This window comes from Schistocerca americana, chromosome 11 (assembly GCF_021461395.2).
Source record: "Schistocerca americana isolate TAMUIC-IGC-003095 chromosome 11, iqSchAmer2.1, whole genome shotgun sequence".
NCBI lineage: Eukaryota > Metazoa > Arthropoda > Insecta > Orthoptera > Acrididae > Schistocerca > Schistocerca americana.
Genome location: NC_060129.1, coordinates 73,413,438 through 73,439,037, shown reverse-complemented (window position 1 = coordinate 73,439,037; position 25,600 = coordinate 73,413,438). Strand labels below are relative to the sequence as shown.

General features: G+C 39.9%; 1 protein-coding gene across 2 annotated transcripts in view; it reads left to right on the top strand.

Moving 5' to 3' along the window:
* Positions 1-530: 530 nt before the first annotated feature.
* LOC124553909 overlaps positions 531-25,600 on the top strand; it is a 41,733-nt gene continuing 16,663 nt past the window's right edge. For both annotated transcript variants that reach the window (XR_006968162.1, XM_047127933.1), the window contains exons 1-4: positions 531-663; positions 5,280-5,348; positions 11,061-11,129; positions 22,215-22,283. Coding sequence is in view for 1 of the 2 variants with exons in the window: in XM_047127933.1 (XP_046983889.1) it covers positions 11,061-11,129; positions 22,215-22,283 (138 nt within the window). In the remaining variant the exon portion in view is untranslated. The remainder of the gene's footprint in view (positions 664-5,279; positions 5,349-11,060; positions 11,130-22,214; positions 22,284-25,600) is intronic.

Genomic DNA, 25,600 nt, shown 5'->3' with positions numbered 1-25,600 from the left:
GGAGACAGAGGTTGTGTGTGACTGAGTTGTGTCTGAGTGGAGAGAGAGAGAGAGAGAGAGAGAGAGAGTGAGTGAGTGAGTGAGTGAGTGAGTGAGTGAGTGAGTGAGTGTGTGTGTGTGTGTGTGTGTGTGTGTGTGTGTGTGTGTGTGTGCGCTCTCATTTTGTGTCAAATACTTAGGATGAACATTTAGTTGTGAGAGTGTGATTGTTTTTTCTACATGTCTGTCTGAGCCTCAGCAATCATCATTATGGTGAGTTACCGTAGTACCTATCCTCATTATTATTGATTCTCAGAGTATTTGAGCAAGTTACCTATTGCACGGATTGATCACCATGGTCTCATTTCTTCAACTAGCTGTCTGTTGCTCGTGAAGAGCTGGCCGTGCGCAGGATTTCCGAGGTGGGCCAAAAGTGCAGGCTGCTCCTGTGGGTATCTGTAACAGATCGGGCCTGCCGACCTAAAGCCATTTGGTTCCCACTGAGGTGCAGGCCCTGCCTGTCGGATCTAGTCTCACCGACCTGCCCGCAGGCTGGTTCTGTTTGTGTGTGACGTAATGCAGCAGATTTTCACGGTTTATCCGTGGGCCCAGGACTGTGGTGTTCCCCGGCAGGCCAGAGGCCGTGGGCGATGGACTTCAGGAATTACAACTGTCTCGTCATAAGTATGTTGTACAGAGTGGCATTTTATAGACATTTTATTTGTTATAGTTCATTTTGGCACTTAAAAGTACTGTATATGTTAGAAAGCGTGGAAAATAAGAAGAAAAAGATTATGCCAGTTGCTGGCGGTTTGTGCTTATATATTTCTCGAAAGAAAAATCCCTGAATACCTGTAAAATAATAGATATAGCACAGTGGGTAATAACCGACAATAATGAACATTGTAGAATCGATATTTCATTGGGGGTCCCCTGCAGTGTTGCTTTACACAATTCTTTCCCACCTTATACACTTCTTTCAAAAGGCCAGCTTTTTCCTGAGGTTATTTCTGAAATCAGTGAAGGTATTTTAAATCTGTCTTGCAACTCCAAGGAAATATGCATTTTTATCACAATGTGTGTTTTGTTTTATTGAAGTAAAATAATATCAGTGGGCCGAATGAAACACACATACTATTTGGCTTGGTTTCCCGATCTAAAAACAGTTCATTACAAAAGAGTTTGATGTTAGTACTTAAGATTTTTGCTCACATCAGGAAACCCCATCTGATTGCTAGATTTTTAAAATATTTCCTCATTTGCACTATTGTACCATACCTGCAAAGATAGATTGTCAACTTACGTCTTAACGTACCTTTGAGATCTCAAAATTTGTCATGGAAAAGTGCTAAAACTTGTCCGGAAATCAGGGAAATATCTTGGAAATTTGTGGCAACCCTGATTATTGTCTTTTAGAATTTGGGGCTGATGTATTGCACTTTTAGTTACAGGTATGGAGAATGTTCTAGAAGTGTTGAAATGTAGAAGCTTTTTTCTTTCTTTCTTTTTTTGTTTTGTGGTATTTTCTGAGAAATTGTTCATCTTCCTAAACACAAAGAGGCACAGGCAAACCTCCATTTATACTGCATCTAGTTGATACAGGGTCTGTGTTAAACAAGAAACTATAATCAAGTGGGGAAGTTGGTTTATTTGAAAAACTATATGGTGTGTCCTCAGATGGAAAACCAGTCCTAAGCAAAGAGGGGAAAGCTGAAAGGTGGAGGAGTATGTATAAGGTCTCTACAAGAGAGGTGAACTTGAAGGCAATATTACAGAAATAGAAAATGACGTAGATCAGATGAGATGGGAGATACTATACTATGAGAAGAATTCGACAGAGCACTGAAATACCTAATTCGAAACAAGGTCCTGGGAGTAGATGAGATCCAACTACTGGTAGCCTTGGGGGAGCCACACCTGACAAAACTCTATCTGGAGTGCAAGATGTATGCAACAGGCAAAATAACCTCAGACTCCAAGTAGAATGTAATAATTGCAGTTCCAAAGAATGTAGCTACTGACAGGAGCGAAAATTATCAAAATATCATTTAATAAGTAATAGTTGTAAAATGCTAACAGGAATTATTTGCAGTAGAATGGGGAATCTGGTAGAAGCCAACATCGGGGAGGATCAGTTTGGATTTCGGAGAAATGTAGGCACACACGAGGCAATACTGACCCTATAACTTATCTTAGAAGATAGGTTAAGGAAAGTCAGACATACATTTATAGCATTTGTAGATTTAGACAGTGTTGACTGGAATACTCCCTTTGAAATTCTGAAGGTAGTGGTGATAAAATACAGGCAGCAAAGGGCTATTTACAACTTATACAGAAAACCAGAGAGCAATTACAAAAGTCTAGGGGCATCAAAGGGAAGGAGTAGCTGGGAAGGGAGTGAGACAATGTTGTAGCCTACCCTTGATGTTATTTAGTCTGTACATTGAACAAGCAGTAAAGAAAACCATAGAAAAATTGGGAGTAGGAATTACAAGTCCAAGGAGAAGAAGTAAAGACCTTGAACTTTGTCAATGAGATTGCAATTCTGTCAGAAACAGGAAAGTACTTGGAAGAGGAGCTTAACGAAATGAGTGGAATATACAATGAACAGCAACAAAAGCAAAACAAGGATAGTGGAATATGATCAAATTAAATCAGGCAATTGTGAGGAAATTAAATGTAGTCAAATTAAATCAGGTGATGGTGAGAAAATTAGATTAGGAAACTGGACACTGAAAGTAGTAAATAAGTTTTGCTATTTAGGCAGAAAAATGACTGAAGATTGTCATAGTAGAGGGGATATAAAATGTTGGCTGGCAATGTCAAGAAAAGCTTTTCTGAAGAAGATTATGAAAAGAAAAGTTGCTACTCACCACATAGTGGAGATGCTGAGTCACAAATAGGCACAAAAAAAAAGACTGTCACAAGTAAATAAAGCATATCTAATATATGGTAAGTAGCAACTTTGCTTTTCATAATATTGTTACATTCCATCCTGGATTTTCCATTGTTGAATTTTCTGAAAAAGAGAAATTTGTTAACATCGAATACAGATTTAAGTGTTAGGAAATCTTTTCTGAAAATATTTGTCTCGAGTGTAGCCATGCAGGGCAGTGAAAAATGAACTGTAAACAGTTTAGACAAGTATAGAAGCTTTTGAAATGTGGTGCTACACATGAATGCTTAAGATTAGATGCGTAAATGATGTAACTAATGAGGAGGTACTGGGGAGAAAAGAAGTTTGTGGCACAACTTGACAGAAAGGCACAATTTGACTGAAAGAAGGGATCAGTTGAGGGGACTCATTCTGAGACATCAAAGGATCACTAAAGCGTGGTGGGTAAAAATCATAGAGGGAGACCGAGAGAGGAATACAGTAAGCAGGTTCAGAAAGATGTAGGCTGCAGTAGTTAGTATGAGATGAAGAGGCTTGCACAGGATAAAGTAGCATGGAGGTGTCCATCAGACCAGTGTCGAGATTGATGACTCCGAGAGCAACGTGTTGCTTCTGTAAAATTAAATTTGCCCAAAAATTTATGTATTCTTCTCCCAGAGAGGAAGCTAAAAGTACTGTTTATAGTCAGGTTTTATGTTACAGTGCATTGAGCGTGTAAAATATGTTGCTTTATAATTGGTAGACAGTACTTGTACTTTTCAAAATTTGTTTAATAGAGGACTTGCATAAATAAATAACTGTGCAGTTGTGAGTAATCAGCTGGCTTGTTATGAGAATGATAAGCCTTGCCTTAGATATGCCAGTGCCTTTATCAGAGCAACTAAAATATTCAGTCCTGTAAGTTCAGGATTTTTAGTGTAAAATGAGATGGAAGAAACCTATGCAATATAAGAAGAATATTTCAACAATTAAATGCTGCCAATCAGACTACTAGGTGTCGTACTTGTCATTGACATCTACATCAACATCTACACTCTGCATACCACTGTGAGGTGCATGACAGAGGGCATGTCCCATTGTATCAGTTGTTAGGGTTTCTTCCTGTTCCATTCACATAAGTAGCATGGGAAGAATGGCTGTTTGAATGCCTCTGTGCATGCAGTAATTATTCTAATCTTATCCTCACAATCCCTGTGTGAGCAATACATAGTGGGTTGTAGTATATCCCTAGAGTTATCATTTAAAGCTGGTTCTTGAAGCATACTTAATAGATTTTCTTGGGATAGTTGATGTATATCCTCAAGAGTCTGCCATTTCAGTTCCTTATGCCTGTGTCTCTGTGACACACTCCCGTGGATTAAACAAATCTGTGACCATTTGTGCTGCCCTTCTCTGTGCACATTCATTATCCCTCGTTAGTCCTTTCTGGTACGGGCCCCACACACTTGATCAATATTCTAGAACCAGTTGCACGAGTGATTTGCAAGCAATTTCCTTTGTAGACTGATTAACTTCCACAGGATCCTGTCATCTGCTTTACCCGTGACTGAACCTTTGTGATTATTCCATTTCATATCCGTACAAAGTGTTGCACCCAGGTATTTGTATGAGCTGGCTGATTCCCGACGGTGACTCAATGATGTTATAGTCGTAGGATTCTACATTTTTTCATTTAGTGAAGTGCAAAATTTTACACTTCTGAACCTTTAAAGCAAGTTTCCAATCTTTGCACCTCTTTGAAATCTCGTCAAGATCTCACTGAATATTTATGCAGCTTCTTTCAGACAGTACTCCAACATAGGTAACTGCAGCATCTGCAAAAGTCTGATGTTACTATTAATATTTCCTACTCACCAAATGGCGGCAGGGGAACACACACACAAAAGGATTTGACTTTTGCAAGCTTTCAGAGCCAGTGGCATTACATTGTATTATCAATAATTGATTATTTCCATTGTTATATTAATATTGTCTAAAAGGTCATTAATGTACAACACATATAGCAAGGGTCCCTACAAACTTCCCTGGGGCATACCCGAAGTTACTTTACATCTGGCGATGACTCTCCATCCAAGATCATACGCTATGTTCTCCCTACCAAAAAGTCCTCAATCCAGTCTCAAGTTTCACTTTATACACCATATGATCATACTTTTGACAATAACAACAGTCATTCTTATCCACTGTACCCATTGAACACTGTGTAAGAGAATTTGTAACTTCATGTCTAAATGCCCTTATAATATTGTGTAATGTTGATTTTTTTTTTAAAGAAAGGGGAAAAAAAAGAACAACAAAACCGTTTGTAAGATGGCTGTACGAATAAAACTAATTTAAAGGGAAAAAAAGAGGAAATAAAGAAAAGAGGATAGATAATTGAGTGACCCTTTTTTTCCGCTTTCAGATACCTGGCCAGTGAGATGGAGTTGTACCACTTCTATCAGTCCAGACATTTGTCAAAGAAGTGCAGTTTGTAAGTATTCTGAAACATTGACTGTCGAGTATGCACTGCAGTAATGTGAATATTGACTGAATTCTGTCATGTTGAGAACTTGGATGATGCAGTCTGTGTTTTGTGAGGGGGAAAAAGCTTTCATTAGCAAAGATCACATAAGTTAGTCTGTATTGTTGACAGACGGTTTCAACAGTTGGAGCTGTCGTTTTCTGGTCTTAAGAAATTTCTGTGATGAAACATGTGCCATTGTGAATTTGTAGCTTATGGATAAAACCCAGCACATAGGTTTTTCAAAAACACAACCATTTACAGTTAAAAAAGCAGCTTGTGCACACGAGCATGTTCACATACATAGCACTCACAGAGGCTCGTTAAGTCTTAAAATGTACAGTATACATCAAACTGTAGTTGCACCATATACTTCGGCTGAGGTGTGGATCCACAATGTGTGGAACATTTCTGCAAACATAAACAGATGTGCATTTTGCTGTATATCATGTGCTTCAAGAATTAACAAGCCTCTGTGAGCACTACTTATGCAAACGTGCTCGTATGTACGAGGTGCTTTTTCACTGTAAATGGTTTTATTTTTGGACAATATTATGTATAATATCCTGCATTTTAAGCAGTGTGGCATAAGGTACAAGCTCACAGTGGAACATGTTTCATAACAAACTTTTTTTGAAGACCAGAGGATGACAGAACTGTCAAAACTGGTTGTCCACAATAAAGACTAATTTATGCAATATTGGGTATTGAAAGTTTTGCTCAAGGAATAAATATTACTTCTGTTCCTTATAGCTATCGCAGAGAAGCTGTACGGATGCAGTTTCATATCATATCTGCTACAGTGAAAGACTGAAGTTGAAACAAGGCTGCTGGATAGACATGGGGTGTATATACCCCAGGCTAACTGGGAAATCTGGGGAGAACACAGGAATCTTTTAAGATTTCTGATAATTTTTCATTGTTTTAGTTTCCAGTTAAATTCTTGTAATTTTGACGAGTAAGAGCTGATATTCGTAACAAAAATTTTACTTTGGCCCACTAAAGCAGGATAATATTGCAGAAAGAAAACATAAATGAGAGAATAACACCAAAATAAAATTTTAGTTGCAAAGAAACAAAGTGCACACACAAGTGTCTGCCAACAGCAAAATGTGTTGAAGGCTTTAGGATGAAGACTGTGTTATATTTTGTAACAACAAACTGCTTTCAATGAGTATGATGTCACAAAAGATTACTTTTATAACAGGTCATGGGAAAATATTGAGGATGGCGGTTTGAGAAGCGTTATTTACGAAGTAAATTTCCTATTATGCAAGATGACTTACGTCACATGTGAGAATCTGTGATTAATTTCTTAAATCACAGAACGTTTGACTGTCACTCAAAACTTAACACTTTGAGGGACAGCCGTGTAGAAAAAATTTGGATCTAGAAGACCAGCCATTTATGCCATTATTTAAATATTTCCAGCATATTAGACTGAGTAACTCCTTACAGTGGTTAGCACACTGGTCTCCCATTCGGCAGGACGACAGTTCAGGCCTGCGTCTGGCCATTCTGATTTAGGTTTTCCATAAAAAAAAACTCTCCGAACAGGCCTCGGAAGGCTCAAGGGTACCGAACGGCCGCCGTGCCATCCTCAGCCCACAGGCGTCACTGGATGCGGATATGGAGGGGCACGTGGTCAGCACACCGCTCTCCTGGCCGTATATCAGTTTACGAGATGGAAGCCAGTACTTCTCAATCAAGTAGCTCCTCAGTTTGCCTCACAAGGGCTGAGTGCGCCTCGCTTGCCCACAGGGCTTGGCAGACCAGATGGTCACCCATCCGAGTACTAGCCAAGCCCGAAAGCGCTTAACTTCGGTGACCTGACGGGAACCGGTGTTAACGACTGCAGCAAGGCCATTGGCTAGGTTTCCCATGATTTCCCTAAATCGCTTCAGGCAGATGCTGGGATGGTTCCTTATAAAAGGGCATGGCCGACTTCCCCACCCTTCACCTATCCGATGGGACTGATGATCTCGCTGTTTGGTCCCTTCCCCCTAACCAACCAACCAGCCAACCAACCAACCAATCAACCAATCAGCGTATTTGTGTTTGATATATCTTGAAAGGTAACACACTAAAAAAGGACAAGCTTAGTTTTTCATATCTGTTTTATTTCTGTCATAGATTACAAATTATGCAATAACGGTGGCAAAAAGTAAAATTATCCTTCAAAAGCAGTTCGAGGTGAAATCTTGAGCAATTTTCCATGTAATTGGCTTTTCTATGGAAAAGTTGGAGTGCTTGTCAAAGGATCCATAGCATCCTTAAAAAAAAAAAAAATGGCAAAAAGCTTCCGATGACTGGTATATTGTAGGTGATAGCTTATCTTTTCATGTAGCTATACTGAATGGATGTTAATTTAAACCATTAACTTTTCCTATTTGCATATTCGCTCTACTTAACAGTGATGTTGCTATTGGCCGACTACAACACAAGTCCTGTGCTCTGAATATCTGCTGTCATTGGCTGGGGAGTACTGTAACTTGAGCTATGATTGGTGGCAATGGCACATCGCAATCTTGTTTTCGGTGCTTCGAAAGATACCGTGCTTTAATTGGTGGAATTCGTATTTATACTTTTGTAATTTGAAAATATGCGCTGTACATGATGCTGTGCATAAAATATTTTTCCAAAACAAGTTATTTTTTGCTGAAGTACCGGCAGATCAAAACCTGGATTTATAGCATTTGCAGATTCGGAGAATGCTTTTTACAATGTTGACTGGAATATACTCTTAGAAATTCTGTAGATAACAGGTATAAATTATAGTGACCAAACAGGTATCTGCAACTATTACAGAAATCAGACGGCAGTCACAAAGAGTTGAATGACGTGAGAGGGAGATAGTGGTTGTTAATGGAGTGAGGCAGGGTTGTAGCCTATCCTCGATGTGTTTCAATATGTACGTAGAGCATGCAGTAAAGGTAACCAAGGAGAAATTCTTAAATGAAATTAAAGTTCAGAAAGAAGAAATAAAAACTGAGGTTTGCCGAAGACACTGTAATTTTTTCAGAGTCGACAAATTAATTAGAAGAGCAGTGTGGTGTGGGATGTGTAATATCTTCATCAGAGGCTGTAAGATGAACACCATCGAAGGTAAAACAAGGTCAGTGGAAGGTAGATGAATCATGATGTTGAGGGAGTTAGATTAGGAAATGAAATGTGTTTTTCTATCTGGGCAACAAAAAGCTGATGATGCTCAGTGAAGGAGAATATAAAATGCAGACTGTTAGTAGCAAGAAAAGTGTTTTGAGAAAAGAGAAATTTGTTAATATCAAACTAAAAGTATAAGTGTTTGGAAGTCCTTTCTTAGGGTATTTGTCTTGTGTGTAGACTGGTACTGAAATAAAACATGGTTGATAAACAATTCAGATAAGAAGAGAATAGAAACATTTGAAATGTGGTGCTGTGGAATGATGCTGTAGATCAGGTGGATAGATGGAGTAACTAATCAGATTCGCGAAAAAAGAGTTTTGTGGCTCAGTTTCACTAAAAGAAGGGTATGGTTAATAATACTCATACTGAGCAATCACCAGTTTGGTAATGGGAAAGTAACTGGGGTGGGGGGGGGGAGGGGGGGTTAATAATTGGAGATAATGACCAAGGTTTGGCTACTGCTAGCAGGTTGTAATGGATGTAGGTTGCAATATCATGCATAGATGAAGAGGCTTGCTCAGCATGGACTAGCATGGAGATTTGCATCAAACCAACCTTTGGACTGAAGGCTACATCATCAACAACAACACACTTAATATTGAGGAAATTTAGAAACCACACATTATAATAACGGCAGAGTCTTCTTTTTATTTTTGTTTCACCCGACTTTGCGATATGTTAAATTAATCACTTTTTAATGTTTTGTGCCTATCTGTTAGCAGCTCAGTATTGTTTCATTCTTTTGATCTTGCTTTCCTATCTTCATCAGAGATGTGGATGTTCGTTTGGATTTGATTTTGGAACCTACCCCCCCCCCCCCCCCCCCCCGCAACCACTCCTTCCCTCCCTCTCTCCCATTGTGTTCTTCTCCTCCTCTCTCTTTTTCTCCGTTTTATTTTTGAACATAGCTCTTGTGATTTGGGGTTATCTGAAGTCCTTTTCCATTTCAGTAATCCATTTTTTTCCTGCAGAAGTAGTCATAATTTATTCAGTTGATCTATTTTCGTTCAGAATGAAGATGTATCCATAAAAATGAATTCTTTTTGTCCTAATTGTGTCTGAGAGTTTTTCGGTAGTTTGGTAAAGGGTTTCGTTTTTGGTGCGGATTAATTGTTGTGAAATCTGGGGTCAAGAAATGTTTCTAATATCTTTGTTTCTTCTATCTCCAGTCTTTCAACTAGGCCATGGTTGGTGATAGTGTTTCAGCTGCATACAGGGCTTCTGGTTTGACTACTACACTGTTACAATGCTTATTTTTGTGTGCTGTGAGAGGGACCTTTTGTTGTATGTGTTTTTTGCGAGATAGAAGACCAGATCAACTTTACTTCTAATTTCCATTGCCTTTTTCTCGAGCCCATTCCAGCCGATGGATTCTCCAAGGTATTTGAGTTCTTTGATTATCTCTACTTTTTGTTGTTCCATTTTAAAATGTTGTGATGGGTTTTTTATGTTTGTTGTTACATTGGTCTTTTTGAGGGTTTTGAGATCTGTTTTTTCTGTTCAAGGGTCTGTTCTTTGGCTATTTCCCAGGTCTAAGCTAGTAGGGTTATATCATCTGCAAAGGCTAGATAGTTGGCTTTGATGCCTTTTGTTTTGTGCTCCTAGGCAGATTCCGCTATCTCTGTGTTCCAGTCTCCAACAAGTTTTTCTTTGGAGCACTTAACTAGCAGTGGGGGATTCCATCTCCTTAGCTTATACCAGTTTTTATTTCAAAAGGGGTAGTGTTCTCCCATGAATTTGGCTTTGGAATATGTGGTGATAAGGGTCTCTGTGATTGGATTTATATTTTTTGTTATCTAGGGCTAATTCTTTTAGTATATATAAGGGATTCCTGGTGTATTGAGTTGCATGATTTTAAAAACTCAATGAAAGTCATAACATATCATTTTGCTCTTCATTTTTGGTATGTCATGAAGTTTTTGAGGTTTAGTGTTTGTTTTGGGCAGGCTCTTCCTTTCCTGAAGCCAATTTCATATACTTCAAGTTAATTGTCTAACTGGGATTTTGCTCTGTTTAGTAAGACTATGGAGAGTATCTTGTATGTTATGTCTAGGGGGAGATTCCTCCATAGTTGTGATCTGCTTGGGACACTTTCTTATGGAGTGGGTGGACGAGGGCCGTCTTCCATTCATCAGGGGTTTTTCATGTATTCATATTTCTTCAAAAAAGTTGTGGTGAGCGTCTGAGACATTTTTTCCCCAAAGTTCAGCTCGATTCGGTCTCTCTGAGACCTTGTGGTTTTTGAGATTTGAAATGACTGTAATTCCTCAGTGATGGACGGTTCAGAGTTAGGGCTGGTTGTCGAGCTCTTCAAGACCACTTTTCTGTGTTCTTCGTAGTTGAAATGGTTTTGGAAATATTGGAAATTGTTTGCACATATTTCCATTTCTGTCTTCAGTTTCCAAGTTCAGTGGGCTGTATTTGGTTATTTCTCGTTTAAAATTCGTATAAAAGTTCCTTGTGTTGTTTTTTTTTTTTTTTATGAAGATCATTGACTAATTTGTTTTCCACTTGCAGATGAATGACCAAGTGGATGAAGCGGCCACACTCTCACCGGTCCAGATATTCCTCAAAGAAGAAGAAGGTGTAAGTATTCATGAAATACTGACTGTCAGTTACACACTGAAGTAATGAGATAACTCTTAATTGTATTTCATTTACCAGTAGTAGAAAATGCATATACATAAAATTTCTTTTATACTATAGTAGAAAGTCAAACTGGAGAATACGCATTATAATAAGCCACAATTGTACTGTGTATACACACACAGATTAGGTAGATATTTCTAAGGGACTCTTTGCAAATGATACAGTTGTGTACAGTGATTTCACATAACTAGAAAATTATTGTTAAATGCTAGAGGACTTGATGATGATGATGTGCATGTGGTTCAGGGACAGGCAAGTGAAGTACTGTAGATGTGTAAACAGATGAAAAGACTGTCATTGCTCAGTTACTGGGAAAGGACACAACCAGCAATAGCTGCAGTTTCAGGATAAATCAGATGGCAGAAAATTCGTGCTGGACTGGGACTCAAACCCGGATTTCTGGGACTCAAACTCGGGTCTCCCGATTTATGTGTTAGGTCGCCATAACCACTTTGGCTATCCATACAGGAGTCATGACAAGAAACACTTCCATATGTCGTCATCTGTGCGTCACAACCTGCACTCTTGCACTTAATTTATAGGGATTGGAAAAATTTACGTTTCTGCTTCAAAATGCAAAATTACGTTTTAGATGCTATTTTGTAGTAAATTGTATCCAGATGAACTATTTTATCAGAGATAATTTGAAATAGCTTGATTCCTGCATAAAAATATTGAAAATGTAACCAGTTTTTGGTTAATGGTATTGTGCATCTTCTGGTGAAGGCCAATTTGTAAAGGTAATGTGTATAAGAACCTTTCTGCAAAATGAAAGTGTACAAATGCAACGACATATCAGTGCACTAAATGATCTGATGCCAGGCCAGTTGTGGGCGGTTGAATGGTCTATTTAAGATACGTGCTGTGTAACACAATGTAGTACTCAGCTGTGGGACCTAGTATTTTATAACAAAGAAATGTGTACATTTGTTTGTTAAAAAAGCCCAAAATATGGTTTAATATGGACATTTCTAAAGTGGCGAATTAGGTGGAGTATGTTTTGAGCAGTGGTTGTATCGAATACTGCTAGATATCAGGCCTGCACTGAGTCGTTAACAATAGTCCGCTAACATCAGCAAGCAGTTGAGCTGTAGCTTTCCCCCAAATATTTTGTGTCACGTGTTGCTTATCATTTTCTGATTTTGAAATAGGTGAAGCTACTAATCCTGATCTGTTACGGATTTCGATTACGAACCTTACAACGTTAGAGGAGATGGGTGATCCCTTTGACAATACTGTTGGCTGTTGCCATGTGAAAGGGAGGCGGGGTTTGTTTCTGCACACCACCCTTCTTCCCTCTGGCAGTCAAAATTCTAGTTTGTTTATGCTTGTGGTCATCTGTCACTATAGCCTGTAGTGTCTGCACTATGTGCCAAAATTCTTCTCCTAATGTTAACATAGCATTATGATATGTCCAGTTCTGCTTCTATGCTAGCTGCCTTGTCTGCTCTGTCTGTAGCATTGTAAAGCATGTGTCGCACACCTATGAATGCCCACAAAAGATAGAAATTAATAGTTTGTAGATTTTGTTATCATCGAATTGTGTAGAAAAGAGAGATAATGTCCAGAAACACCTTAAATTAGAGACGCATTCAGCTCACTGTCAGGAAAAAGCTGTGGCTTTTCAACAGAACAATCATTTTTAAATTCTTAAATATAGCCAAATGAAGAAAAAAAAGGCTAATTTGGAAGAAGAAGGTTTTGGAAGTTTTTGCAAAAGCAAACATTACTGTCACAAAGTTCCCAATCAGCACCTTTCTGTAGCAGCCAGTTTCAAAGAAATAAGGCTTTGTTTATTTTCACTCACGTGACAACCTTTGAGGTAGGTGCATCTAATCATTAAAAGAAATATGAATCTCAACAAAAATAGATGCGAATTTTGCCAAACGAGAGAGAGAGAGAGAGAGAGAGAGAGAGAGAGAGAGAGAGAGAGAGAGAGAGAGAGAGAGAGAATTGCAGTACGTGGGGTACATATAGAAGTTTGGGCCTGGCCAAGAGTTGTGCACAGATAGCCAAAACAGTTAAGGTGACCGCTCGTGTAAAGCAGGAAACCTAGGTTCGAGTTCCAGTATGGCACAAATTTTAGTTGTTTCCATTCCATTATACAGCTGATGGTTGTCCATATTTGCAACTGCAAATATGTTTTGTGTATTCCATGTGGGCTGTGGTCAGCACAGTGCTTATTCTTTTGGGCATGCATGTATGTCCAAAGGAACATTGCATCATACTTTTAACAACACAGGCACTGCAATATCATAAAATGTCTGTGTTTATACAGTGTCTGCATCGTCACAATATAATGCTCTTCAGACACGCATGGCTAAAAGCTGTGTATTAACATTATGAAATAAATCTACTTACTTAATATCTGCATCGATGTCAGCATTTTGTTACACACGAAAGTTTGTGCCGGACCAAGACTCGAACTCAAATTTTCCACTCGTTACGAGCGTTCACCTTAACTGCTTCGGCGATCTGAATGTTCCCCCGGGACTGATCCAGACTTCTATATATCGTGTAGTCACATCCCGTATGCCCACACAATTTGCGATTCTTGTGCAGGGAGAGAAGAGTGTTATATTGTCATTTTAGCCTCTCATTGGTGCATATTTGTAATATTTGAACTTTTTCACAACATTATATTATTGTATATAAATTAGTTGTCAGTTGACAGCTCCCACCAGCAATACACGAATGGGACCTGTGCTGGTTTTGCAGGCTCCAACCTTGTTGGCAGTTCCACTGTGCAAATCATTGTTCTTGCTGGTACTCAAGTAGCAAATGTATTTTAATGCGAAAATGTTGTCTAAATGAAGAAAAAATGTAACCTTGGCCCTAATGACAATTAACAGCACTACGGAGGTCTAAATCGTAGTCAACTTAGAGAATTTTTATGTACTTTTTGTAGGAAGTACAGACATCAAACTTAATACTTGTTACAAGTTAAATGTTGACAAAATTTCAAAACGATGTCTTCCTCGAGCATTATGCACGAGTCTCTATAGACCGTATGCTGAAGCTGTGGCGCAATCCCAACTGAGGGATGTTTGGTGAAGACTAGGGACCATATTATACGCATTTGCATGCTGCATATGCATTTGCATATTTCGCTCCTTTTCACCAGTTATTGCATATTTTAATAAAAACTGGTGACATTACATATTTCACTCTTTTTACAATATTTTAAAAATTGAGATGGGTAGTCTCTAGCTCTATCTAGTTTCTATGTCTCACACATTCACTGCACCTAAAACTGCGTGTAATAGCTAACCGAAAGCCCATTGCATGGCGAAATCATTACAGAATAGGAACAGGAAGAGGCGTACAGCGTCAGTGCTCCTGCGCCTGTGCCCCCCCGGTTAATCCCCCCCACTCTCCTGCCGTATGCGTTCACAACAAATAAATTAAATTACGCGAGCTTTTAGTCGCACATCCGTTGTTTCAGTTTAGCTTTCTGCTTACTTGTACACAGTTGAACGTGTTAATGATGTGCAGTGTATAACATGTCGTGTGCCATACCACCCGAAAAAAGAATGGTCGTTTCGTGGATAGCTGACCGTCCCGGAACATTTACATATGACGGAATTATTTTATGTTGTCAAGTCTGTGAAAAAAATGTTTTGTGCAAAAAAGAAAAAGTTTCAAGTAGATCAGCATGCCGAGACAAATCTTCCTATCACAGGAATGCAGAAGAAAGGTGATGACAAAAATTTCTGATAACAGCAAGTTGCAGTAGCAAAGACTTCTCCAGAGGTAACCAAAAAAGTCTGTTTAACATGGATCTGTGCAGAGCATTCATTGCAAGCAATATTCCTCCTCACAAACTTATAAACTCTATCCTCTAAGGCTTCCTGCAGAAATATTGCTTAAATCAAAATATACCAGATGAATCGACATTGTGTAAAAATTACATACCGACAATGTGCGTAAATGTTCTGGAAGAAATACGCAATGAACTCGAGGGCAACATGATCTGGATTTCAGTTGACGAAACTGCAGACAGTTGTGGCCTGTACTTTGCAAATTTAATTGGTGATGTTTTAAAAGAAGAGCCTTCTTCTTCCTATTTAGTGATCTGCAAAGAACTTGAAAAAGTAAATCATTCTACGATCACTAGATTTGTGATTGAGGGTATTAGAAAAATATATCCAGAATCTTCTGCAGATGCAAGTGTGTTTGTGTTTGAGATGCTGCTCCCTATATGAACAAAGCAGGAAAAGCCCTCAGAGTATTTTATCGTAATTTGATTCGTGTGATGTGCTTTGTTCACTGAGCACATCGCCTTGCTGAATGTAAGTAAACTGATTTCACCCACAGAGAAAGTGTTTCTAAAGGCTCCTGCTCGCATCAAGACCTACAAAGAAAAACTACCAAATGTGCAATGATTATAACGAGTCCGCCTCGTTTGCAAATAGAAACAGGATGTTCGCCTAGGTTTCGGTGCAGATAATGATGCCTTCTTTGGAACACACTAAAACTACAAACTGCGTAAATAGGCATCGCCCAGCATTAATACAGTTTGTACTTTTAGTGTGTTCCGAAGAAGGCACGGTTATCCGCGCCGAGACCTAGGTCAACATCTGGTTTCTATTTGCAATTGAGGCGGATTCTTAATAATCATTAAATTATTCCAGTCATAACTCATTGGGGTACGTAGGTTGAAGCTGTGTCATTTTACAATAAAAATTTCAAGGCCATTAGAGGGGTAGTAAATGAATAGTGCAGAGGCTTTGGCAGTTTGCCAATCCAAGGAAGCTTTTAATGATTCCGGTATTAAAAAAGACATTGCTGTGATTAGCACTACTTTTCCCATATGCCTGCAAGTATTAAAAAGCTTGAAACTCAATGTATGGCATTAAATGAATCTATTCAGTTAATGAATGAAATTATTCTAGTGAACTGCTCATTGCCGGAGGTATTTCCAAGAAAACTTATAGAAAAATTTGAAAACATTTTATACAATAACCCAGGCTTTGAACCCTTGTACCATATTGATAGTTTTATTAATGGGACGGGTGAACTTTTACCAGAAACGGTAAGTGCCAACATAGCATCCAAATTCAAATACTGCCCAGTCACCTCAGTTGATGTAGAACGGTCCTTTTCTACTTATAAAAATGTTTTGAGTGATCGAAGACACAATCTTACCACCAAACTTTTGGAACAGTACTTGTTTGTATGTATTTACAATACTAGAAAAATGTAAAATAAATTGTAAATGATGCTTTGGTCCAATAGTATTAATTAAAAGTTAATGATGTTAAAAAATTCATGATTATGTGTTGTTTTTTAAATAAAATATTACTGGGTTTTTGAGTGTGCCCCCCCTGCGTGCAGTATATCTCGAAGTTGGTCCTGTACGTATCGATTGTTTTGCCGTGACTCAACTCACATCGCGTCTGTTTGTTACCGACAACAATAGTGGAGAAGGAACAACTCTTGAAATACAGTATGAGTCCCCATTTTGCAAATTTTTAGAAAATAATCCCAGAAAGCCTCCCTCCCCCCCTTCCTAACCTCTACCAGAAATTATTCAGAAAGTATTATCAACATTCTAAATGTACCGATGTTTGGCATGGCTGGCACTCTTCCTCGTAATTGATATGCACAGGTTCGACTTTGAGATGTAATGCACGCAGTAACTCCTATGTTTTTTTATTATTTGATCTTGCAGATTTCTGCACTTTTTGTGCATTTTTAAGCATTTTTCATGCATATTTTAAGATTTTTATGATGCATATAATCCAGTGATGACACACCCACAAGAATAGCATTTTAGAGCAGTTTTGAAAAAATTGTAAGCTTTCATCAACCTGAAGGTGGTTTTGAGCAGCACAGTGCTCTACTAGGGACAGTCCTACTCAAGGCCATACACCATGGCCCTCCTCTGACCTTTAAACTCATTCATCTACAGTTTGTCAACTCCAAACTGTGGTTGAACTTGCCGTTTTTCACAATAACAGATCCATCAGGAGGTTAAGGAAGTGATTAACGACAAATAAAAACGTGTAGCTACCTCAGCTTTTACACCACTCTTCACCTGTCTGTCAGCAATGTTGCGAATGACCGACGGTGGAAAGATGGTGTGCTTCAGCAGTCAGTACCTCGCTACCTGCCATGGCACGAGCATCAGTGTGTGTGCAGATAATGGATGTGTGTTACTTAAAGTAACAAGTGGGATTATGATATTACGTGTGTTATCAGTTGCTTGTCTTATTACTGTGCTGACTAATAAAACATTATTATCTCAAAGTGTAGTGTTTGATTAGCTGCAAAGGTGTTACTCATACTGGCACGCTGCCAGCTTCATACTGTATTTACTTGAGTGTAAGACGCCCCTGAATATAAAATGGCCAAATTTTTAAATTTTTTTTATTTATTCATTTTTTTAATGACAGGCTCCTTGAGAGAAATTTATTTTTAACAGATTCTGATTAACTAGAATTACAAACTCTTTTATTGACATAAAGTATCTGCCAAAAAGGTAACCTTATAACTATTCTAAACTTTTGCCATTTATTGATTGCTAGTATGCAGGTCATATGTAACAACACCAACTAATATGTAAATAAAAGATTGCATTTAAGATTGCGTTCCACTCTCGAAGTTTTGCTCATCCCGCGATCTACTGATGTCTGTCGGTACTATCTCCACAACGGGTCTTGCGACTGTAATTTATTTTTGCTTTGACAATTACAGTCTGTTTAATATGATATACTTCCTTTGTTAGCCACGTCATTCTATATTAATTTTCCTTCTTGTTTCAACTGAATTTCACCAATGTGGTATACAGCTGAGTAAAATCAGGTAATGTTTTTACATGGTATTGTAATACATGAACAGTGGTCAAATTTCTCATTTGCAATCTACGTAGTAAATCATTACAGTGTCTCATAACCAAATAAAATTTTGATCTGGTTTCTGAATCAACTAATGTTCTTTGAAGGACAAAAATTTCTATATTTGAATGTTACCTTTACTTAAAAAATTGCATTAATGTTTGTGTAGAATATTTATACATGTATGAGAATGTTTATTGGAAACCTGTTAAAATACAACAAAAGCTTGTAAGTTGATAGACTTAAATTCTATTTCCTCCTGTGTTTCACCAAACTGTCAAATGTCAATCAGAGCAATAGACTGTTGTGGCTAGTTCATTATTTCTTGTGTATCTCTTGCACTAGTCAGTGTCACGTGATCGTTCGAGTAACGCCGATACTGTACCGAGCACTTCAGTGTATTGGGAACTCTCGAGCTTGTCGGAATGTATCATTTGCCGAGCCCTGCCCTTCAGAATTATTTAAAATAAAATTGCACAAAGCTTCATCTTCATGATGACCACTGTAAATGTAATACTACTACTGTGCACATTACTAAACAATGTGATAATGGTGACCTCAGAAAAGTAGTTCAATCAGCCAATTTAAGACAACCCTGTAGCTTTTGAATGACACATTTGGAAAGAAACCTCATCTTATAATTATGTAAATACTCTAGATGATGCAGGGTTTTCAATATGTTATCTGCTGATACATATTTCACCATGAGTGATCTGAAGATGATTGTGTGGTGAACTGAAATTAGTCTTCACATTTTAATGTTTTATAGTGCACGGGATCTAGACAGTAAAAAAGTTTTTACTGACGTGAGCTATTAATACCTGCTGGGTCGAAATGGAAACACAGTTTCCTTCTGTAATGTGTTTCTGTTGTTTTAGAGGAGGACACCAGACAGCGAGGTCATCGGTCTCATCGGAATAGGGAAGGACGGGGAAGGAAGTCGGCTGTGCCCTTTCAGAGGAACCGTCGTGGCAATTGCCTGGAACGATTTAGAGAAATCACAGAAAACCTAAACTGGGACGGCCGGACGTGGGATTGAACCGTCATCCTCCCGAATGCCAGTCCAGTGTCCAAACCACTGCGCCACCTCACTCGGTGTGTGTGTTTCAGTCATGGCAAGATTGACGGTGGGTCGAGTGGTTTCGCTAAATGACTGCCCCATCTGGGAGTGTGGTGGCTCATCGGTTTGCACAAGGGCCGCACTGTTTTGGAAGACTTGCAGTGTTGAGGGCTGCAATGTGGCGGGAGCTCTGTGTCTAGTGGTAGCCTGCATTGAGGTAGGCTGGCTTGCACCAGGACGTGGACAGTGCTGTGTCTACCCCTTTAATGTGGAGAGTGAGTGTGCTAGTGTTGTGTCCTGTGAATGGATTTGAGCCTCAGAAGGGCGGTTCTAGTGCTCCACACAGTGGACCGTGTCAGAGGAAAATGTGGTACGTCATTGCCAGCTCTCTGAGAACAGAAGTAGTCCGTTTTCAGTGCCGTGTTGTTCCACTCGGTAAGTAAGTGTGGAGGGTAAGAATTGTAGAGGGAAACCTATGTGTAACTACGGGAAGCAGGTCCAAAAAGATATAGATTGTGGTAGTTGTGCATGAAGAAGAGGTTTGATCGGGATACACTGATGTGGGAAGCTGCTTATCTGTTGCAAAGCCATTGTACAGCAGGCATGTGAATCGGTACTGAGGATGTTATGCCACCAGTTGTCAGACATGTGATACTTTTACCGCAATATGTTTGGGACTATGTTACCTCATTATTGAGTGCTATAAAATATGGAAACCAGTTAAGAAATCACAATACTACACATACTGACCCATATAAAAATATTTATATCTCCCTTTAATGTAACATACCATAAAGCTTCTGTGCCATTAGGCATCATCAGCAGTAAAATCCAGCAGCAAATGTGCATTGTCATACGTAAAACTCTTCTCAGAACATCTCATATTGACAGGTTACACTCTCGAGGCACAGTTTGCGTGTTAAATTGGACGACATTAGTGTCACCTTAGCGATATCTCCTCAGGGAACAGCAACAGATTTATTCGAATTAGCGGCATTAGGTTTAATGTTTTCAGTTGCCTTCCATATGGATGCACACAATGAAACACAGGTGTAGTAATTGTTTTTAGAATTTTTAGAACTTTTGATTTTCATAAATTTTACTGTAGAAAGTAACATTGTTGAGGGCTCTGACTTATGCTTTGCAGTCGAGTGCTATTTTTGGTAGGTGACAGCGGCAGTTTTAGTTTAACAACTGTGCCTTGAGAGCATAACATACTAACATGAGATGTTCGAGGAAGAGTTTTGTGTTTGACAGTGCATGTTTGCTGTTGCCTTTTGCTATTGATGATGGCGCCTAATGGCACAAGAGCTTTGAGGTACATTACACTGTGGGCCGACATAAATATTTCAGTATAGGTCAGTAGGTAGAGTGTTGTAATTTATTGGTGGGTTTCCTTGTTTTATAGCACTTGATAAATGCGTTGTGGTAAAAAGACCAGATATTTGACCACTCATGGTGTAACATACTCAGTACCATTGGGGTGCAGCGTAAAACAAAAGTCTTTTGAATGAAGACCACAGCAACATGCAGTTGATATTGATGAAGTTATAATAAGTGACAGATAATTATTACTCACGTATGGGCCCAGTAGGACCACGCGAGGTACAATCCATCAATGTCACGTTTGATGGTTGGCCTTTCTTTGTGCCCAAATTTGTTTCATCCTTTCAGAATGAAGTCTCTTTCTTTCATCAGACCACGGTGTTCCAATCTGTTTTCTAATCAGTGGCAGATTATTGACTGATTTCTCCTCTCCCCCCCCCCCCTCCCCCCTCCCCTGTTGACTTTCATCTACACTCTGAACTAATGAGATACCTATTAATTGAATGTCCTTTAGCTGTAGCAGAGAAAGCCTGTGGATGCAATTTCTTATCTACTACAGTTGATAGTGAGTGAATTGGAAAATACACATTGTATTTAGTCAAAATTCTACTGTGCAACAACCGAGCGAGGTGGTGCAGTGGTTAGACACTGGACTCGCATTCTGGAGGGCGACAGTTCAATCCCGCGTCCGACCATCCTGATTTACATTTTCCATGATTTCCCTAAATCACTCCAGGCAAATGCCGGGATGGTTCCTTTCAAAGGGCGCGGCCGACTTCCTTCTGCATCCTTCCCTAATCCGATGAGACCGCTGACCTCGGTGTCTGGTCTCCTTCCCCGAAACAACCAACCAACCTACTGTGCATAAGTGTACAGGTAGGCTAGCTTGCTAGCTCTGTGAAGCTCTTTGCAAATGTTGCCATTGTGTACAGGGATTTCATATTGTTAGGAAATTATTGTTAAATGTAGTGAGTCTTGAAGATGATTTGCACATTGTTCAAGGACTGACAAATGATGTAATATAAATTGTAAATTGCTCGATTACTAGAAACGAACACAACTGTCAATAGGTGCAGTTGAGTGTGTGTGTGTGTGTGTGTGTGTGTGTGTGTGTGTGTGTGTGTGTGTGTGTGTGTGTGTAGAACTAAAAGTACTGTCTAATTGAACTTTCCCAAAAATTTTGTAATGCAGGCTACATTCGATATTTGCTTTTCACCAGGATAATGTGTCATACTTATAGGTACAGCCCGTATTTGCGTGCTGCCTATTGTGGATAATGAAGTCATAAATATTGTTTGATATCACATACAGTTGTACTGTTGTCCATAAGCATTGGTATCATACCAACTCAAATGCTTTTTGAAAGTTTAGAAATAATCTGTTCAGCTGTTTGGCCCAATCTGTGGCTCTCACAATGTCATAAGAGAAGAATGAAAGTTGGGTTCTGCACTGCTGATCCTTCTGGAATCAGAGCTGGTTGACACAGAGAAAGTAATTCTGTTAGAGACAGCCATTGTAATTCTACAAGACATAATGTAGGGTAAGTTCATATGACTCTGTTGTGGACGTGGGCTGGTTGCCATCACGCACTCTCCTGTCAAAATTGTGTACAGTTAGTACCAATTGTTCGTTGGTAGGACTGAGGGTGTTGCTCAATGTGTAGTTGCGTATGTTGCCTAACTTTGCATTTTTTATTTTAGTTGTGATTGAATTCCCTTTTGTTTAGATTAAAGTTAATGTTAACTAGTCACTTTTAATATCTAGTGTACAGAGATACAGGTTCAATTCTTTTTTCAGGCATATTGTAAGGCAGAAGAGCCTGTGCTGGTCTCACTTGTCCCAGTGCTTCTCAAAGAAGAACATGTGGTAAGTTTTGTTATTAAGACATTTGCATTTGGTAATGAATTGGCTTAAGTTGAGACAATAATGACCCATGATGTATCTTAGAAGATAGATTGAAGCATACATTTTAGATAGATGTGTTAAATCTCTGACACTGTGGACTGGAATACACTATTTAATATATCAAAAAATTAATCAATTTTTGAAAATATAATGTAATTGAATAGGTAAAAAATCTACTCACCAAGTGGCGGCGGGAGGAAACATGTACAAAGATATTGAAATCTGCAAGCTTACAGAGCCAGTGGCTCATTCTTCTGACAGAAGAGTTGAAGGGGATGGAAAGAGGGGTGAAGGAAAAGGTCTGGTGAGCTTTAGGCACCAGAGAGGAGAAGACACTGATTCCAAAAGCCTGCGGATTTTAATACGTTTATATTTTTCTCCTGCTGCCACTGCTCGGAATGCACTATTTGGAATTCTTAAGTTGTCACGCATAAAATACAGGGAGCAAAAAGAAATGTCTTGTACAGAAACAAGACTGCAGCTGTAAGAGTCAAATTGCTGCAGCGCACCTATCACGGACTGCTGGCAGCCCAGTGTCTGCCAGCTGCACAAACCACGGCAGGGCTGAGAAGTCGGCAAGTAGATTGTGTTAAGAGGGCATTGCCAGTGGCCGCACCAAAATGACACTTGCTGCATGCTGTTAGCATTGGCGTTAGGCGATTGAGGCTGTGTTCCGCTTCTGTGACCCGGCCGAGCAGCCAGTCGAAAAGCTGTAGTACTCTGCACACTGAAGATTTAAGTTCGTGCTATGGTAGCAGCCAGTCAGGAACTGTCAAATTCACCACAGCCGCTGCCGTCCAGTTTGCCGTCCACTGCCACTCGCAACTGAGATGTCGCACGCCCTAGGAACGGTCTCCGCCAGCTTGGCGTATCAAATGCGTTGCCACAGTTGCGAGCAAATCGTTTCTGAAAAACAGAAATTTTTAATATTGAATATTAATTTAAATCTTTGGGAGTCTTTTGTGAACGTCTTTATATGAAGTATAGCCTTGTATGGAAGAGAAATTTGGACGGTCATCATTTCAGGCAAGAGGAGAAGAGCTTTTGAAATGTCATACTACAGAAGGCTGCTGAAGATAAGTGGTAATGGATAATTAGTGAAGTAGTTCTGGATCAAATTAGAAAGAAAAGAAATTTATGTCACATCTTGGCTAAAAGAGGATGTATGCTGGGGCATCAAGGGATTGTCAGTTTGGTGATGGAGGGGATAGGGTTAAAATTGTAGAGGAAGAACAAGGTTTTATTGCACTAAGCAAACTGAAGTGGATGCAGGTTGTTGTACCTATACTGTGATCAGGAAAGAGGCTTGCCAAAGATAGACTTCACGGAGAGCTGCCTCAAACCAGTCTTTGTGCTGAAGGCCACAGCAGTGTTGAGACCCTAATTTTGTGTGAAAGGTCAAATTGAATGAGTTCGCCATAATGTTCCAAGCTATAGTGTAATTAGTGGCTGCTTAGAATGTGTGAACTGTTTCAAGAAGTGTTTAGGCCATACGGTATATAGTGCCGCACTTAATGCTGGAAATGGGTACTGCACTCAAACATGGTGGCAACAGAAGTACACATTAATGGCCATACAGTAAAGGTAACACTGTTCGTAGCATCTTCCACTGTGTAAATGTAAAACAAATTGTTGGCTTGTTTTATGAAAATGAAAGTTGCTACTCACCATATAGCGGAGATGATGAGTCGCAGATAGGCGCAACAAAAAGACTGTCACAAATAAGCCTTTGACCTACAAGGCCTTTGTCAGAAACACACACACACACACACACACACACACACACACACACACACACACACACACACACACACGACTGGTGGACTTTGGCAGCTGAAGCCACACTTATTCGTAATATATCATTTGTTCTGAATTTTACATTGTTTGATGTTGGCTTACCCCCCCCCCCCCCCCACAATAGTGTTCGTAAGGAGTTGTCCTCTGGGAGAAAGCACATAAAATAAATAGCTATGGGCACCCACATGGGGTCATTCTATGCCAAACTATTCATGGGCCATCTAGAGCAATATTTCTAACTGCCCAGAGTCCAACCCCTCACCATTTCAGATTCATTGGTGTCACCCTCATGGTCTGGACTGAGGGTGAGGTCACCCTAGCCACATTCCCCCAAAACCTCAACACCTTCCTCAATGCTGACCTCCACCTCAAGGATAGCTTCATCAGTACCTCCGTCCATACCAAACCTTCCAAACACCGACAGTACCTCCACTTTGACAGCTGCCACCCATTCCGTACCGAGAAATTGCTCGCGTACAGACTAACCACCCGTGGTCATCCCATCTGCAGGGACGAGCAGTGCCAGAGCAAATATACCGAGTATCCCACCGAGACCTTCGCAGACCGAAATTACCCTCCCGACCTTTTACAGAAGCAGATCTTGTATACCTTGTCTCTCCAGCCATCTACCACCTCCTACTTACTCACCATCTGGCTACAGAGCAGCATTCATCTCGTGCCTCGGAACCACGTACGACTGGAGCAACAGTTCTGACTACCTCTCACTGTGCCCTGAAATAGACCTAGAGGTAAGACCTATCCCGTACATTCTCCCAACCACATACTCCGGTCAGACATCTTCTACCCAATCAGAGGTAGGACTACCTTGGAAGCAGTTTTTCTGAACTACGCAGGTGGGAACTCTGCCTGCAATATATCCTATATTACCGTAACCCCCCTGGCCTCAGCCTTCATTAGTCCCTGTCCTCCACTTACCTATCCCCTTCCCTGCTCTCACTCCAGCAATACACGGTCTTCTATTCCACTAACACACCCATTAGTCACTAGTCTTTTTCCCCATCTCTTCTTCTCTCCTCCTTTCCCCACTGCCTCCCCTCCCATCCCCCTCTCCCCCCCCCACTCCCCACACATACAAACCTCTCAACTGCAGCTAAATACCCTACCCTATCCCCAATGCGCCCTTGCAAGCTCCCACAAGCAGCACGACACCTTCCCCCACCCCACTCTGCACCCCATGCCGCCTCCTTACCATCACAACTGGATAGCTGCTCCTGTCGGGCGCATATACGACTCAGCTCAGCCACAGTGGTCACAGGTGGCAGAGAGAGAGAGAGAGAGAGAGAGAGAGAGAGAGGGGGGGGGGGGGGGGGGGAGAGACAGAGAGAGAGAGAGAGACAGAGAGAGAGAGAGAGAGAGAGAGAGAGAGAGAGAGAGAGTCCATCTGTCCGTCCATCCTCTAGTCCTCTGTATGGCTTTTCACAATATTGTTAAAATAAATAATGTTTTTATTCAGGAGAAAT